The following is an 18,424-nucleotide window of genomic DNA, read 5'->3' as shown; positions in this document are numbered from 1 at the left end:
AGCCCTGCGAGGCCTCACTGCGACAGAGGGGCCAGCACGCACCTGAAGTCGATCCTGCTGATGTGGGTGACCCTGGACTTTCCCGCCCCGCACGGCTCGATGAGATAGCGGGAGCCGAGCACCACTGCCCGGACACCGCGCAGGAGCACGGTGGCATCCGGATGGTTGACTGAGAGCTCCACGAGGGCACAGGAACCCCTGGTCAACTCCGTGCGCCAAGCCCTGCTCGAAAGGGGCAGGGGGGAAGGAAACAGCCCAGTCAGTACCCCGATGCCTCTGGGAGGGCCACAGATAGGGTGAACTCGTAACAGCAGCCTGGAGAATATTGCTTTGGATGGGCACATCTTGTTTACAGTCACTCGTATGAATTATTGATGCTGTCTTGTCTAGCCAAATAGATGCACTTAGGCTTCATTCACACAGACGTCACCTTCTCCGCCACGGCACCGTCACATCAAGAAACCGTGACGGAGTAGCGTTCGTACTGGAGCTCTCCGTCAGAGTACACGGTCGTTAGCTTAGTGATCAGTTTAGCCAAGAATTGAGCGTGCTTAACCTGAAAAGTAAAGAAAATGTCGTTATATATATGATACCAGGTGACTATAACTGCTCTAATGCAAAAATAAATAATGGCTTAGATATTTACATGTGCTCACTTTTCGCCAAATTTAGCCATAAAAAGTTTTCTGATTGGCTGGTTTACCGCAGGGCGTAGTCCTGTCGCATTGACAGAATGGAAACGTAAAGAGCGGCTTCCCGTCGCCGTCGCACCATCTTCGGCGAGAAACCGCCTGAGAAACCGTCGCCCATAACAGAGGACGGTGACGTGACAGGGTGAAAAATGGCTGTGTGAATGATGCTTTAGCTTGGGTATAACTTAAGAACGACAACAGAAGTTGTCCCTGCACCTCATTACCACGGCTGGCTGTTCTGTGCAGTGCAAAGAGGTCATTACTGCTAGTATTTTGAACATGACACAAGTCGTTTCTTGATTTTCTGACTTAATCTGCTTATGAATTCCTGGAACAACGCCAAACAAACTAGGTAATAAAAAGCGGACAATGTTGCATATTAAGCACAATCTTCTTTCAAAACACGCATGCGTATTGAAGTCATGGGTTCGTTGCCTCAGCAAATTGATGCACTGCAAGAGCTCTTGCTGTTCTTAACTTGTACCTGAGTATAATAATGCAGATGGCGACACCTTGGGGAATTTTCGAAAGAGTGGTCTACAAACATAACAGCTAGTCCTGCTGGCAACGAGTGTTTAAAAATGACACGTTGGCACGTGCTAGATGTATAAACTGGATGTCCAGCCTGTGCTCTTTGCTGAGTAGATATCCAGCTACGATTAAATTCATTCATCCAATAAATAAGCACTTTCAGCACCGGTACGAAGCCCTTGCAAAATTTACCCAGCTCGGCTGTCATCTGCACAGTCATCCAATTTTTCCAGAAAAACAAGTTTTATAACTGCAAGGAACTTGTCCCTTTCCATTTTCGTGACAAGTGCTGACATGCTCTTTTCAAATGTATGTGAGGCAAAAATTATGCTGCACTCATCGATAACGTCTCGCCTGAGCTATATGGAAGAGTGATAATGGGTAGCCTTGATGTCACCACAAATACTGTGGTGGCATCTCATGGAAATTCACTAAACTTATCAAACTACTTTCACACTTCACTGCAACAGGAGCCGCGTTTCCAAATTTCCCTTTGCAAATGTAGGGTAGTCACTTCATAGCCACGTCGGCTATTAGCAGACGTAGGCAGTAATGCCAAGCGGCCATTTAAATTAATGATGCTTGTAGAGGTCATTGCGTTTTTTTAATTTTGTACTAGCAACAAAGGTCTAGTGGGTGGTTTCTGGAGAACGCTAGAGTCCAGGTCTGAATCCACCAAAGTCGGATCGTTTTTTTATAGCTTTATTGTTGCTTTCGAGTCATCCTGCGGCTTTTGTTGGTGTTATTTTGTGTTTCTCAGACTGTGGATCTCGCACAGAACACATGGCTGTGCAGTAAGGTCCATATGACGCTGCTTCAGAAGACGTGGTTTTGATGGCTATGGAGCTGGAAAACTTGTGGATGGTGATGCCAATGTGAGGTGCTCTTCAAACAAGAACTAACCAGAAAAGGTTTCCACCACTGCAGAGAGTGACGACTAAAGCAATTTTTCTTTTACTGAAGCTGGCAAATTTCCGATCTCCAAAAAGAAGATATTTTTAACAGCAGAACTGCTCTAGCTTTCAGTTCTGCCGTATAGTATTACCACAAAAAAATACCAAAAGAAAAAAAGATCGAGTGCACATGAGCGTGCACATCACAATGGTAGAGCTGTTTAAGCTTTACTTCTGCTGTCGAACGTTACCAGAAAAAAAAAATGCCATGAAAAAATACCAAGTGCACATAGACGTGCGCCTTGTGAGGAGTGCCCGGCGTCGGCCGGCTTGACCTTCGAGAACACTCTGCCCAGCATTTATGGCGTGATTTCTCATGTGGTCTTCTACTTGCCAATGGAGAGTACAGACACCAAGTTTGAGAAGCCGGTTGCCGTGGGTTCTAGTGCACGCTAACGTGGTCCACTACGGGAGAGATGTGAAAGGCTGCTATAAAAATGATCCAGCCCTGCCAGTCATGGAAAACTTCTAGCGGCAAGTTCAGAAAGCCATGTGAAGTGCAGCAGCCTGGTCTCCGACGACAGGAGAGATGCCGCCAGCTTCGCTGTTTCTCCAGCCTTGCACCACTAGTGCAAGCTGCGGCAATTCTTTTTCTATATGTTTTACTCATGCTATATTCATGGTCTAACCTCTTGCTTTTTTTCTGGAGTAGTTGAAAGTTGTTTTTCGGGTTACATCGAGTAGATGCAGTAGGTACAAGTGGTTGGTGGCTTCAGTGTGGTGCACAGCAGCTCTCACCTGAGCACGCAGAAGTCTCGTGGTGCATGCGGCTTCATGGATCCGCAGATGTACTGGATGACTTCGCTCTGTTTGTCGAGCCGGGCAATGTGCCGCCACTTGAGCAGGGTATTGTCCCACACGTGCCTGCACGCAGCCAGGGCAGGGGAAGGGAGGGGGCGCACACCAACGTCAACTCTGGCCCACTGCCCCATGCCACAGTAACAACCAGAAGCTGCAAAGCAACGCTGACTACCTACGATGCAGGATATGTTGGCCTTATCAAAGGTGTGAGAATATCTGAAACTTTCTAATATTGTAGAAGAATATGATGACGCCCACTTATTTGAGATTGAATCAAATAGAAGTACAGTTGAACCCCATTATAAGAGGCACGGGTTATAACAGACAATTGGGTATAAGAGGCACAATGCACCCACATGGTTGGTCACCCTACCTTTCCCATTACTTTGGCCTCTTTTATAACAGATATCGGATGTAGAAAATAGTTGGCTATAAAGAACAAGTGATCCTTGAATTTTGGTCAACAATTTCGCAGATGTGGTGCCACCAGTCGCTAGCTGCAGTTGCATTCGTTGTGGAAACAAAGGGGGACGACAGACACGTGCAGTCGCTAGTTATTACAACTTCAGCAAATGCCAGTTCAGTCAGCTATGAAATGATGAGAAGCCCCAGCAATAGAATACCATGTAAAGAAGTGGTTAAAGCCTACCGTTAAGCGTACGAGCGCGATCACGCATGCGGGCGTCTGCGTGAGCCAAGAATACCAGAAATGTGCGTTGGGCTCTCCCGATCACGTAGCTCCCAATCAAAAAGCATTGCAGACGTTGAGTCTGCAAGCCTGATGAATAGCCAGAGTGCACAGCGGAAGAATCTGTGTGCTCTAGCTATTCATTCAAACTTCTGGCAACATCAGGCTTGCAGACTCAACATCTGCGATGCTTTTTCTTCCGCACACAGTGGAAGAAGAAAGAGCTTGAAGAACCCATTGTAAAAAAAACATCATAAATAGTAATAAAGCAAACAAAGATTCAGAACCACTTCATTAACTGTGGTGGCAAAACATGAATTATAATAGACCGTTTGCAGCACGCTGTAGCCTGCCTTTGTGCTTATTTTAGTCGTACGGTGCCTACATTGAACTGGGGGTTGGTCAGCTGGTGAGGACATGGTACCGTGCTTATAAAGGACCTCTCATATAAGAGGCAAAAACCGGTACCCGGTGCGTGTCCCTGATAAGGGGGCTCAGCTGTACCTCAGAACTTCAAATATTTTCAACGTTCGGTGGTTCACTAAAATCACCCAGTTAGACATTGTTTTAACTACTTAGATGCAGGTAATTATCCCACATAATAACAAGTATTACTCAGCTAAAAACACATTAAAATGTATTCTTTATAACGAACTAGGCATCAGCTATACTATTGCACTATCAGCTACACTGCATATCAATGAGCGAGTTGCCACACATAAAAAGCAGACTCTCAAACAGATATGAGTGCCACCGAAAAACTCGTCACGATTTCGGGAGATGGTGTGACTAGAGCCACTAGATCAGGTTTCAGAGTACTGGCACTTTATTCTGTCATTGTTGTCTGCCGGCTACAGCGCCATTGGTCGAACCGCGTCGCATGACATGTGTTTACCCCGGAAGGCCCATGGGCGCTGACATTTTGGTGCTTCTGTGTTGTTGCTGCGTGCGCGATCTTTGATAAGTCGGGATTTTCGGAGCGCAGTGTGGCTGTATGACACATTGAGAGTGAGTTTTTAAGACCCCAAGCAGAGTAGCGATGCTGTGCTGCTCTGTACTGGGCTGTTTGTTTCAACCGGCGGGACGGTGGAAAATTCCTGCATCGCTTCCCACTGGGAAAGAACAACAGTGGCCTAGCGTAACCTATAGCCACTTTAAAAGCGTAGCTTAGTTAGTGGCTCTAGCATAACCTATAGCCAGTAAATAAGCTATGCTTGTGTAACTGAGCCTGACCCTGTTGCACCGGCGTCCGGTGCAATAAGTCTTCGAAAAGTAAACACAGCTGTCATGGTTACCGAGTGGCGCCCGGACCAATTCCGCCCGTCAATGTCAGCCGCAATAGGGCGCATAAAGCTGGCCACCCTGGCGTCGGGCACCAAAATGGCTGCCCCCATGCGTCAGTGTCGTTTAAGTGTAGCTTATTTAGTGGCTCTAGGTGTGACAATGAGCACTTTGCACTTGCCTCGGTTACCAGCAGCTGGGACCAAAGCATCACAACCACACTGATGCACCAAGTATCTCACCTCTCCCGAAGGATCCTTGTGAGCAGCTCAACCGGGGGAGCTTCCACCTCGACGACACATCGCCACAGCCTGAGGGGCAGACCATCCCCGGGCTTCTTGAAGGCCAGGTCAACATCAGCGTGCTGCACGTTGGCCCAGCCTTTGCTCTTCTCCCGGGCTTCCTGCAGAGAGGGAGAGGAGCCACGCATCTGTGAGCACAGGCTCCGGGGCGGTGGTAGACAGGCCAAGGCAGTCAGTGGTTCAGTTGATAAGTTTTATCATGCAGAAATGTAACTCCTGTAATGCCTGAAAAGGTGTCCCAACGGAGTGAAAGGAAATGAGCTGGGAATCTAAAAGCCTTTTTGGTCCCAAATGATAGTGGGATGTGGTCAGCAAACAGAAAAATTATATTACTGCATAAGTGGAAAGAAATAAGAAGAAAGAAATGTGCAGTTTCTGGCTTGGCAAATACATTGCATGAAAAGGCAGAAAGTAAGGAGAAAATTTCGATTATTCATGTAGCTTTCTTCCTATTTTAGCTTGTTCCTTTCAACACCACTTCACTTACGATTGTTACAATGAAATTCGTACATGCGGCTGGCGAATCAAGTTTCATGACATGCAACTTAGACTGCATCTTTGCCTTGTAGAAAGTCATGATAACTATGCAATGTCAACTGCAAACTAGAATGCTCATTTTTAACACTGCAATGGGGCTTTGCTGGAGGCATTGCTGCGATGTTGGCAACGTTTTTGAGGCCTGCATAAACATGAACCTCTCCATCCTGTCCTCACATTGATGTAGAATGGTATCACTGTTGTGCACATTCCCAACACCAAAGGACATGATTCTTTATCAAACATCCCCGTAAAGGTTCCAGCAATGGATAGCATAGCTGCCTAAATGGATGGAAAGCCTTCAGTTTGTTTGTACCTGTACCAAGTCAAGGAGGCTGTGAACCAAAGCAAACAAAATGTATACGTATTTGTGGCAGACGTTCCACTGAGGCGTGTGGTGGACTCACAGTAATTAGGGTGTGGAGGCAGCCTTCCAGGTAGCACTTCAGGCTCCCAAGTTCGTCAAGCGTCATTGGTTCGTACTGCTCCAGGCGACACTGCTGCAGTGTTTCCAGTGAAATCTGCATGGGGAGATTTCCATTGCACGTATGGAGGGGACACCACAATGCACGACAATGGTGACCAAGTGGTCACAATTCAGGTCACAATAATTCAGGCCTCGGTCACATCAGTTTCTCAACCCCAATTTTTGGTTTTTACAAACACGTGTGCCCATGCACACACACTATGTGTATAAATCGTTATGACTTGCTAACAAGCATTCAACACATGTTCCTGCCACAGTTACAAAACATAACTTGAATGAAGCATCACCACCACTACAGTGCAGTCCACTTATAACGACATCAAAAATCTGAATTAAAAAAAAAATTAAAGGAATTCCGCTTAATGCGAAAGCTGTCGGAAGTGCAGAGCAGTGATTCGCCATAACGGGCTGTAGCCCTGTTCTCTGCTCACTGTTACCGCCAAATGCAATTCCAATTTCCCGCCTTCGCAGTGCTCGCGCGCCCCCTGCCTGAAACTGCGCAAGCGGGAGTTCTGTTCTCTTTGTGCTTTTCTCCCCGAACGTGCCAGCGTTGCACTGCCACATTTTGCGTTTACTGTTTACGTAAAAACGAACCCAACGGGCGTCCTTAACTAAAGGAACGCGGGCGCTGCCGGTTAATTACGTATATTTTTCCTCAAACGTACCAATAGTTTTCCTTGCACTAAACAACGGGAAGATGTACGACAAATGCCAGCGTTTCACGAGTTTCGAAAGCTCATGACTATATAAACCTCTTGGCTTTCGAAGCCTCTGGGGTATGCCGCGAACAACAGCGTTACCCCGGGACTCCGCCTTGGTGCTCTATATACTCAGGTCGAGCGAGCGAGCTAGGTTGACAAACCGAGCGCCTAAAGTGCTCTGCACGTAAAAAAAAAAAAAGATAGCTAAAACTGATAATCACTACATCTGAACTAACAAAAAAAAAAAAAGCTGCGAAACATGCACTTTGAGAACGCTTTTATTTTATGCTACGAGCGCCTCAAATGTTAGGTGCATTGAAGTACTTCATGATTGGCACTTGCTTGCCTGGAAGTTGCATTTTCACCACTGTTGTGTGCATTGCGTCCACCTGCTACACAAAAACTTACGGCAACTCTCTCATGTGTACAAAATTGATGAGTGATTCTATGTTTGAGAGCGCACTTTGCCTCATCATTGGTGCAGCGGGCCAGTGCCAGCGTCATCCTCACTGTCGCTGCTGCTGCCGTCACCGTCGCGCAATGCCGCACTGCGTTGTGACACACTCTCTGGGATCGCCTCGTTGTTGACTTCTTGGCAAACGATAGCTGCACTGTCTGCGCTTAAAAAGTCCTCCACAGATGCATTTTCTGCATCGAGGTCTGTGGCGTGGTCCACGAGCCGAGTGATGTCTAAAGTTCGCATCGTGCCAGCTTCGATTTCTACATGGGGGGGCTTTCGTTCTGTTGCACAAAGCCAGCTTTCCTAAAGCAGTTGCTTGTGGTAGAGGCGCTCACCTTGTACCACGCTCCATACACAAAGCACACAGCCTTCAACAGGCTGACCTTTAAGTACGGCGCCTGCCCTGACATACCAGCATGATCGAGCCACTCCAGCACGCGCCGCCAATACAACTCCTTAAAATTGGTGATCACGCCGGCATCCAACGGCTCCAGGCCCGCTGTAGTGTTGGGCGGCAGAAACATCAGTTTCACTGATGTTAGTTCCGGGTTATTTGTGTGAGTGCTGCAGCTGTTGAGCAGTGGGGTCACTTTCCGTCCTTGCCCCTCTATTAAGTCTATGAACTCGCGCAGCCATTCTGAGAAAAGGTCACGAGTCATGTCATCAAGGTTTTGTTGCTGCCATTACGACCCGGGATGTACTCGTTACTGAAGCAGGTCGGCTTTAGTGGATTGGCCCATCACGAAGGGCTTGATGTGATGGCTTTTATCCATGTCGGTGCACAAGAAAAAGGCCGCTAGGGGGCCGTCATCTCTTCCCCGAGTCCCCCTCAGAGGAGCGCCTGCAGGGTATAGAAAGGGTGCTAGCCGAGCAAAAGCTTGAATACACCCAAACAGTACACAGCATCCTGAGCGCCCAGGCCGAAATGCAGGCCCGATTTGAGAACATTACTCGGGAGATGCTGTCAAGTGTCAGAGACCTGGCCACACAAATAATTCCCCAAAACGTCCCAATTAATGGTATCATCGATGAAGGCCTCTAAGGGACTTGGGATCTGGCAGTGGAACTGTCGGGGCTTCGCTCGGAAACGAGCGGAACTGCAGCTATTGCTAGAAGACGTAGAGAATTCCCCGGACATAATTTCGCTCCAGGAACCCCGAAAGCGTGTCAGATGTCTAGGTTATCAGTCCTTCCAAATACAACACGACACTGCAGTTTTAGTACAGCGAAACTTATCAGCACAACACACGCACTTAGATAGCTGCTGCATCCCCCATGACTTTGTAACGGTCTACCCGAAGCGTAGGACAGAACAGGTTATTCATTTACTAAACATTTACAGTAGCCCCAAGCAACACACACATAATTTTCGGTCATTAATCCTGGCCGATAAACAAGCCGCTTCAGGCTCCCGCCTCATCATTATTGGAGACTAACGCTGCACACACTGCATGGGGTTATCCTAGGGACAGCAAAAACAGTAGGCTGCTCTGGGATCTGATTCAATCTCAGAAGCTCACGCTGGAAACTCCTAGATCTACCAACTAGGGAGGGAACGAGTGTAAAACGGGACACCACACCGGACATCACCCTTACCTATAGAGTGGGCCATGCAGAATGGAGTAGGCTAGACTACCATCCATGAGGCTTCCATCCATGTTTTAGTGGACGGGAAGCCTGTACCACGGGTCACAAACCTCAAAATTTTAGGCCCTATGCTTCAGAGTATTCGCAGAAATACGGAAGTAATCAAAAAGTTCTCGGAGCATGTTACCCAAATAACTGGCTTGCTCCGTAGGGTCATTGCCCGAGGGCACGGCCTGAAAGAACAAGACCGCTTGAGACTCGTACAAGTGTTTGTTATCAGCCGACTCACATATGCCCTTCCCTATCTTCCCCTCAACGACAACGAAATGAGTAAAGTAGATGGTCTCATCCGCAAAGCATACCGAGCCGCCTTGCAGTTACCACCGAACGCATCTACTGCCAGATTAGAGGCAACAGGGACATACAATACGGCAGCAGAACTAATCGAAGGCCACCGCACTGGCCAAGTCAACCGCCTAGGGCGCTGCTCCGCGGGCAGACACCTCTTGCAGAAACTCGGGATCGGACCAGCTCAAAGCCCCGAGTCTGTGTGCTGCATCAAATCATCAATCATTCATCAATCAGAAATCATATCATCGTTCGACCGATTCCCAAAAACATGCACCCAAAATTTCATATTGACAGGCAGATTCATCGAGCCACGACACTGGATAAAAAATTTCCCCTTTCCCGAGCGACCCTCTATGTCGATGCCACAGAATATTGGCATAAAGATGCATTCGCCATTGCTGTAATTCACTCCACGTCATCTCCTCCTCTTGCAACCCTCACCATTCACACCCGTCACCCGCATGTCGCGGAAGAGGCGGCAATCGCACTAGCAATAACCCAAAGGCCCACCCCTGAAATTGTATTTTCGGATTCGAAAACGGCCGTCCAAAACTTTGCCAAAGGGCTCATTTCTGCCCCGGCACACAAAATTCTCGGTCTAAATTCGCCATCCGACGCGGTCGAACTCCAATGGTTCCCGGCTCACACGGGCATTGGAGGGATAGAGACGGCCCACACGGCAGCCCGAGCACTTGTCTCCCGGGCGTACGATGTGGACTCTTCCCTCCACGGAGCTAGATCGACCAGGGACAGTCTCCTCACATTCCGAGAGGTCACACAGCATTACCGCCGCTCCCGCCGCAAGCTTCCACCCGCTCACTCATCCCTCACTCTGGAGGAGGAACGCCGCTGGCGTCAACTCCAAACGGAATCTCTACCGTGCAAAGCCGTCCTCCATCATGTCCACCCCTCCCTCTACCCATCCTCGCTCTGCCCCCGCTGCGGTGAAAAAGCCACGGTCCAACACCAAATGTGGGCTTGTGATGAGGACCCATTCCCTCCAATTAATTCTCCTGACCAGTGGATGGAGGCGTTGGGCCGCTCGGAACCCCAGCTCCAGAAGGAGCTCGTGACTCGAGCGGCTGAAGTCGTCGCGACCCTCCGGGTCGTGCCCACCGCCCTAACCGTTTATGTGACTAAAGTTATTTCTCTCTCTCTCTGTTGGTGCACAACAACACTGTGATCCGTAGCTTTGAGTGCTTCTCGCCGGGGCATGGATCACCTTTGGGTGCATGAGTCTTGGACGGCAGCATTAGAAAAAAAAAGTGCTGTTTCATCGCAGTTGTGTAGGTCTCTTTACGCGTAGTGCTTCAACACAGTGGGCATCTTCATCTGTAGCCACTCTTCCTTCGCCTCCGCATCTAACGACGCTGCTTCCCCCACCATGTTTTTGTAGGGTATGCCGTGATGCTCTTTAAATCGCTGAATCCAGCCTCCACCAGGCTCGAAGTTCTCTCTTCCAAGAAAGAAAGCAAGCTTCTCCAACTTTGCGGCCAGTACTGGCCCAGTGATGGGCACACTGTGAGCACGGGTAGTGAGGAATTATCGGTAAGGTGCGTCTTCAATACCGGCAAACAAAGGGCCCTTAACCTTTTTCCGTTAGCCAGCATGACCATTGGCTCCAGCCTTCATGATAGTTGCGCTACCCATTTTCAAAATCATTGATATCATCAACTTCTTGATGAGAGCGCTCACCTTGAAGCCACGGGTATTCCAAAATATTTTGCTTCATCTCCAAAGCTTGGTCGGCGCCATCTCCGTTCACTCTGCAGCCGCCCAAGCAATGCCAAACCACCGGTATATATTTTTTCGCAGGCAACGCGGCCGCGGTGCGCAACTCGCATGATGCTTATGATGATCAGAGACTTGCCCTTTGTATCAGGGTGTCGGTTGTCAGCAACCGATTTGCCTGTTTTATTCCACTCATTCGCCCTACCCTTGGCTAACCTAGTGGATTTGCCTCCCCCGTCTCCCCCTCCCGCTGGGTTTAAAGGGACACTGAAGTGAATTTGTCAAGCTCTCAGTTTCACTTGCACTGAGTAGACTGGCTCAAATTAACATACTTTTCATCGTTTCTCTGGTTGATAAGTTGGTAATTATTTTATAAAGCGCAAAAGAAGAAAAACAACTACCATGCGCGGTCTGCGGCGGCCGCACCAACTAAAGGCTGGGACGATGGGAGGAGGCGCACTGTGATTGGACGATGTCTAAGATTAGCATTCAAACAAGTTTTGGTTTTGGTTCTATAAAACAACATGCTTGACATCTGACATTATCGTTGGACGGGCATTCTCGATATCGCAATAATCATCATACTGCACTTCTGCCATGTTGTCGGCTGTAAAATGCCTAAGGTAAGCCTCCCAGACGGCTTGGAATTGTAGCAATCACTAGCCGAGGCCTACGCAGTGGATGAACGCCTTCCGCATCACCGGAGACGCTCAAATGCCATGTGCTTTTCCCCCATATTTGGAGCTTGCCTCACTCATGCCTGTATCGTAAATAGCGTGTTCGCTCCAGGCCAAGGGTCTGCTGAATCTGGCCTGTGCCCACTTCCCGCAAGCAGTCGGTGCTTACGGCAACAGCACGCCATCGAGAACTCGCTAGCGCGTCAGTGTCAGTCTGTCCGCGTTCTGCGAATTCGCTCGTGGAGCAGTGAACGCTGTGGCCCAAAAATGGTGACCTCAGTATAGAAAACATCGGCCGAAAGCGAAAAAAATCAACTTAGAAAAAAAAAAAAAAAAAAGACCATACACTAGGGGATTCGAACTTGCAACTTTCAAAGTTATACTCCTAGCGCCCCAGACCACTTGGCCACGGGCCAGCGCTGACGGCAGTGGAAATATAAGGTATATAACGTATAACAAATTTGCACTTCTTTAGTTATAGCATTTCAAGCAGCTTAGGTGACTATTTGTTGTATAGTGCTCGTGCAGTAAGAGTCCACGAAAATTCCACGATATCTCACGTCTAGCAATTCCATTTCTTAGACGGAAAAGCGTTTGCAGATGCTTGGTTGGGCTGCTGACCGCTGTGCTTGTTCACCCAGCGCAAAAAGTGCTTCTTGCTCCCTAGTTTTATGCTGCACGGTAAAAGTTCCAGTTGATTTCATTTCCTTAGTACCTATATTGAATTCGCTGACTCTTCTCACGCCTTCAAGTGGCCTTAGATTTTCCTACTAGCGTACCAGTCAGCAAAGCGTCGCATGTGTGCTTGTGCAGCGCTCGTGTGGAGTGACCTTGACTTGGAGCTAGATACAGTGTACAAACTAACAAAGTAAAGAAAGGCACATTCTTTCATTCACAAAAGGCTTAGTTTCAACTGAGCGAACGAATTGCGAAGACCCGTCGGCGGTCAGCAGACTAAACGCTGGGCCGACTGACTCTGCCGGAGCCAACTTGTGCCAACATGCACCAACTTGTGATGCTCTCTTTCTCCACGGCTCTTGCAATAAACGCTTGCGGCAGGCCTCCATGGCTGCAGGCGCGAACTCACGTTTGCGAAGTTTTTGCCCCGTTTGAGATTCATTCAAGGAAACTTAGCACTGTGAATTTCACGCCGTGCATGGAAAACGCTGTACAGAAGGCATAATTCTGATCATTGTATCCAATATGTGGTCGCAAACATAGTGTTATATTTGGTTTTTCTTCCCACAGCCTCAATGCATAAATTGATACTCTTGAAGTCAATGTGTCATTATAACCAATCTATTATTACATGTGGTAACCGATATATCATTTTTTGTGGTATTGTTACAAGTGGACTGCACTATACCGTAGTAAGCAATAACAGATAGATGTACAGGTACATGTCCACTGAAGGACGAAGGTACCGCCCACAATTTCCAACAGCCCCCTAATAATTTGGCCTGGAAGCTTGCGCACGCACCTGAAAGAGCTTCTTGTGGTCGATGATCATGCGTGCGAGGCACTCATGGGCCGCCCTGTTCTCGTTGAGTTCTCGCTGGTCAGGAATGCCCACCGTGGTCGCTCGCCTTCGTGGACTCGCACTCGCGCTTCGGGGCACCGCCAGTTGGAACAGCGACGGCGCTATGCACACTGCGATGTTGGCCACGGTCATCTGGAACAGCGTGACACCACGTGCACCACGGTGAACACAATGAACACACTGCAGCATCCACTCTAGCACGCCATTCCTGTGCTGGCATTTTGAATGCTTCATAGCGGGCTACTGTGCAATTTAACTTGATGCCTGCCATCACAAGCACTCACACGGAAATGAGCCAAACTCGAAAGTTGACCGCACATCGCTCCGTCCAGTTTTTTTTTTTTTTTTTCTTTTGCGGAATTTACAGCAAAGATTTAGGTTGGCACTGCCACCTGCAATTCCACCGTTTTGCACACTTCCTTTTGCTTTCCAGTGAACTATGGCGAGCAGAATTAGCGAAATAATCAGCATCAAACTGACAATATGCTCCTGTTACAGGAGGTAATAATATTCAATTATCTCCAGCAGTATAATTATATTATCTCCAGCATTTTCAATACATGATAGCACTTACACACAACCTGAAGAGGCTACTGCTGACAAAGCGGTAACAATGACACACACTATTAAAGGGACATTAAAGGCTAAATAATATTTCAATTCAACCAAAAGATTATGCCTTCAACACATAATTTTTGATGACAGACTATGCCTTGTTTGGTTGGTTGTAAATACACAATTAGAACTGCCCCTTTTATTTTTTACTTCTCTTTTATTTTTTGGGTTCTGCAAAGCTTTTGGGTCAAAAAGAGAGCAAACTGAGTGCCATGAGTGCCGGACAGCTAATCCAGACTCGCGCTTCAGGGCTGATGCAACGAAATGGGTGGAAAGGACGATGCAAGGGAATAGGTACAAGTGTGCGTACACTAGCCGAACAAGCCCAGAACATAAACTACACAGTCTAGATAGGCCACTGGAATGAAGTACGCAGGCTGTGTTTATTACTGTCTCCAGTGTCCCTTTAATGGCAGTTTTACAAGTGGATGACAGCCACTGCGACCAACCTGGTTCTCTTGCGCGTGCCTGCACACGTCGTCGAGAAACACAAGGAGCGTTTCGAGCACTTCTCGATTCTCGTCTGGAATGAGGAGGACTGCTGCCTGCAGCGCGTCCAGTCGCAGTTCTTCGGGAATGTCTGCAAGGAGGTGTCATGAGGGTGTCACAATGAGTGTTTATGTTGCTTTTTTGGGATGGGTGCTCCATAACTGTGGCACAATTTCACACAAGCATCAACAAGCTAACCCACAAAATGCTTAACTAGTAATTGTGCAGACTGCAGACAGCAGCACACTGAAAAGGCATTCAAGCTCTCAGCAGATAAAAATGTTGAGATTGGACAGCAAAGATGTAACCACAACCCAAAGCTGCGATTAAAGATGGAAAAGTCCTGTTTTCGTTTGCACTTTTGGAGATTACCATTAGAAACCAGAAATTTTGAAAATACACCACTACCGTATTTATTCGAATATAAGGTGAGGTATTTTTACAAAATCCGTAGTCTCAAAGTCATACCCCGCCTTATATTCGAAGCTCAGGAATACACTTTTTTTTTTAACTCTCCAAACTGCACCCTCGTGTGATAATCGTGACCACCTTATAATCGAATAAATACGGTACATCGAACTTAAGAAATACAATGCCAAGCTTAGGAAACCAGGAAATTGATCTGAAATTTACTTTTACTGAACAATGCAAATTCTCACGGAGTGTTTTCTTCTATTTTAAGGCCCGTTGAACTAATGGTTTGCCTGCTCAAAATGTAGGTAGCAGCTTCGGAGCCTTGAACCTGCACTGAAATTTTGTACAGGTGGCGTCAAAAGTAATTGAAACAAGGTATTGTAAATTTACAGGAATTTCTTTTTCTGGAAACTGGCTGGCTGCATTGGTGTGCGTTTAAAGGAGTCCTCTCTAATAGAAATAGCTTTCTGAAAACCAGTAATGGCTGTCATAAAGCCATTAAAACAAATATTTTGTGATATTCACAAATCCTTGTTCCAATTACTTATGACAGCACCTGTACATGTCCTTGCCATCCCTCTTCATCTGAAAAACTTCTCTAATTCAGTCTGGGTAGGTGTGACCACCCTGGGCACGCATTTTTTCCCTCACAACACGTTTCACGCTGTAAGTGAGTGATCACAGTAGCAGGAACCTGTAGAACATTCGTGCCTCACTGATGTTTCCTGCCACTTCATGTCCATCTATCATACCAGCTTCAAAACATGTAGGCCATCTTGTCCCCCACACATCATGAGCACGCAAAAGAGAACAGGAGGAGGAGGAGGAGGAGGAGGAGGAGGAGGGAAAGGCGGTGGTCCTCACGCTGGAAGATGCAGAGGAAGGTGTCGGACAGCTTGCCCGTGAGCAGGCCATCTGGCAGCTCCCTGAAATACTGCTTGAGCAGGTCGGCCACGTCATACGCCTGGTGCTGCTCGTACGAGATGGGCCCCGTGGCCGACTCGTGGAGCGACCGCAGTTTCTGGATGCGTGACCGGACACCCGACTTGCGGAACAGCCCCGTGGCCTCCGGGGCACTCTTCCGCAGAAACTCCATGGCCCCCTGGATGGACGGGGGAAGTGCATGCCCAGTCCGCTGCAGAGACACGCTCAGGGGAACCCCAAACACCGTCTTGTCTGCGGAGAGGAGGAGGAAAAGCACCACAGGAGGAAGGCTTTGCAAGCGGTCTCTCTCTCTCGCTCAGGTTCTCAGATTAATCAGCAAACCGTACGACAACACGAGATTACTATTCAAGTTTCTACGTAATATTCAAACCAGACTTGCAGAGCTGTTCGCAGGGTGCAACAACTGATCAAAGCTGCGACCCCTACCACCATCACTGGAAATGTGACAAATTAGAGCTCTGGGTTTCTCGCTTGGTGCCAAACACATGCCGATATCGTTGCACTTAGCTTTCAAGAAACCGTGCTACCGAAGAACCTTTGCATTCTGAGCTGTAAAAAGCTACTCATTCGCTTTGAGGGCACAGCAGCTACTATTAGTTCATTTCTGCGCCCCCTACTGCCTCCAACCACCCTCAGGCATCCCATCAGGTTCTGCCACCACACGGTCCCATCAACAATAAGAACGAAAATGACAGAGGCTCTGCAGATATGCATATGAACACAGTGGCTATACAATTACTTCACAGCTGGATGTCAAAGGGACGTGGTGACTGCAAAAGTGTACGCATTATGGGTATTTCAACAGTAGTGACTGTTGTCGGTACTGTGGTGGATGGAAAGGGTCAGCATCATGGCAGCAAATATAAATGGTTTTAACTGCCGCAAGGTTCATATAGGCAGTCTTAAATGAGCTCTGCTCGGCTGAAGTGATCATCATTCATCTGTAAACCTCCTCCCCTGTAAATATGCATTTGTTTTCCTCACAAAGACTGTCATCGTCAGAGCAGATACGGCACCTACACCACACTGTTTAGACTGCACCTTTCAGCTTATTTCTAATCGTAGCAGTTATTGCAGACCTTGCACCACCCAACACATCTTGCACCACCCAACTCGACCAGAATCGGAGGTATGCAGCGGAACTGACACTCGATTCAAAATTACTGGTACTACACTCGCCATTCGCTTTGAACTCAAGCAACTCGCCCCTGCACCCCACGCTGGCCGCGTGCAGGGGGTGCTGACCTTTGTAGTCGGGGGCACGCATGCGCTTGATGAACTTGGGCACGGCCCAGCCCCAGCCTGACCGGTAGGGGGGTGAGAAGCGCTCCATGAGTGCCGTCAGGTGCAGCAGCGCCAGCTTCTTGAGCACCAGCAGCTGCGAGGCCGACAGGTGCTCGTAGCGCAGCGCTGTCAGGCACGTCAGCTGCTCCGGCGATGAGGAGAAGCAGTGCCACACGCCTCCCTGCTGGCCGCTGCAGGGGCTTCCACTGGATGTCGGGCGAGAGAAGGGGGAGGTACAGCAACAGTTTGGTACCAGAGGCGATCGCGATTACTTTTGTGAAAAAAGTGGTACGACTCGGCAAAAGCAATGTAAGCATTAGGAAAATATTCTGTCCACACGCATTTTCACCTGCCAGTGTAATTATTTATTCCTACTTCTGTTTTAAAGCATTCTCTTTCCCTTAGGCGCCTTTGAATGAGCTTAAGGGTATTATTGCTGTGCTATCACCAAATCGCCCAAAAAATATAACCTGACAACCAGGCCAGATGATATAGACTTTCCAAGTGATGTGTTCCAATAAACGCTGATATACCGAATGGTTTCAGAACCAGTGATGTACGAGGGTCCATATGACAAGTTCAAGCGGCAAAAACAATGCATAATGCATGGGCTACCAGGAAAACATCAGGAGGTGGGGGGTGGGGGGTCGAGGTCGATGCAGGCTCATAACTTGCAATGAATTTTGTTGTTTACATCCTTGGTCACCAGGGGCGTAGCCAAGGCAGTGGCGGATTTAATAGGCGGTATTCGTTGAAAAGTTTAGCGGTCGATTTCTTCACTTGGCAACGGTGGTAACGGCCACAGACATGGCCGATGCGCCACAGACACGGCACGGTTTGAGCCACTGCGGCCGCACGCCGAATTAAAAAAACACCGGCTTGCGCCATCTGCTCCGTTCCAATCCAATTCTAAACCGTGGCGTCAACAGAGATATTATTAATCGCACTCACATTGAACTCGAGGCAATACTTTGCGTTCGCTGAGGTAGAGTTTGTAACGTGAAACAGTCATGTGTTTCACAGTCGTGCTTAGCACGGACAAGTACTGCCATCCCGCAGAGGCCGACGTAACGAGTGATGGCGCACTCGCATGGTTGCATGGAGGAGAAGAGGGGTGCCTGATCTGTGGGCCGTGCGCATAACGTCGCCTAGCAACAGACGCTTGGCCACATGTGGGCGCACACTTGGTTGCCTGCATGCATTCCACGCCATTGAATACCGGCTATAGGTAAGGGTGGCAGCATCCACCCTCCCCTTCACCCTAGGCGACTAAAATGACCTAGAAAATTAATATGTTGAAACGCCCATAAAGACCAACTGCCTGCTCCTGGGCCCTTTCCCCCTCTTTTTGGTCTATT

The 18,424-nt window shown here is 48.3% G+C and overlaps 1 protein-coding gene across 7 annotated transcripts in view; it reads right to left on the bottom strand.

Moving 5' to 3' along the window:
* The window catches only part of Cv-c (RhoGTPase activating protein), a 405,466-nt gene that overhangs the window by 3,945 nt on the left and 383,097 nt on the right, over positions 1 to 18,424 (bottom strand). For all 7 annotated transcript variants that reach the window (XM_077702628.1, XM_077702633.1, XM_077702632.1 and 4 more), the window contains 8 exons: positions 17,028 to 17,272; positions 15,702 to 16,013; positions 14,384 to 14,514; positions 13,260 to 13,451; positions 6,193 to 6,306; positions 5,189 to 5,349; positions 2,915 to 3,040; positions 43 to 222 (listed from right to left, as the gene is read on the bottom strand). In XM_077702628.1, coding sequence (XP_077558754.1) covers positions 43 to 222; positions 2,915 to 3,040; positions 5,189 to 5,349; positions 6,193 to 6,306; positions 13,260 to 13,451; positions 14,384 to 14,514; positions 15,702 to 16,013; positions 17,028 to 17,272 — 1,461 coding nt within the window. The remainder of the gene's footprint in view (positions 1 to 42; positions 223 to 2,914; positions 3,041 to 5,188; positions 5,350 to 6,192; positions 6,307 to 13,259; positions 13,452 to 14,383; positions 14,515 to 15,701; positions 16,014 to 17,027; positions 17,273 to 18,424) is intronic.

Source organism: Haemaphysalis longicornis, unplaced genomic scaffold (genome assembly GCF_048455015.1).
Source record: "Haemaphysalis longicornis isolate Haplotype H1 unplaced genomic scaffold, Haemaphysalis longicornis Haplotype H1 scaffold_3, whole genome shotgun sequence".
Taxonomy (NCBI): domain Eukaryota; kingdom Metazoa; phylum Arthropoda; class Arachnida; order Ixodida; family Ixodidae; genus Haemaphysalis; species Haemaphysalis longicornis.
The sequence above is the reverse complement of the archived record's forward strand: the minus strand, read 5'-3'. Positions and strand labels throughout refer to the sequence as shown.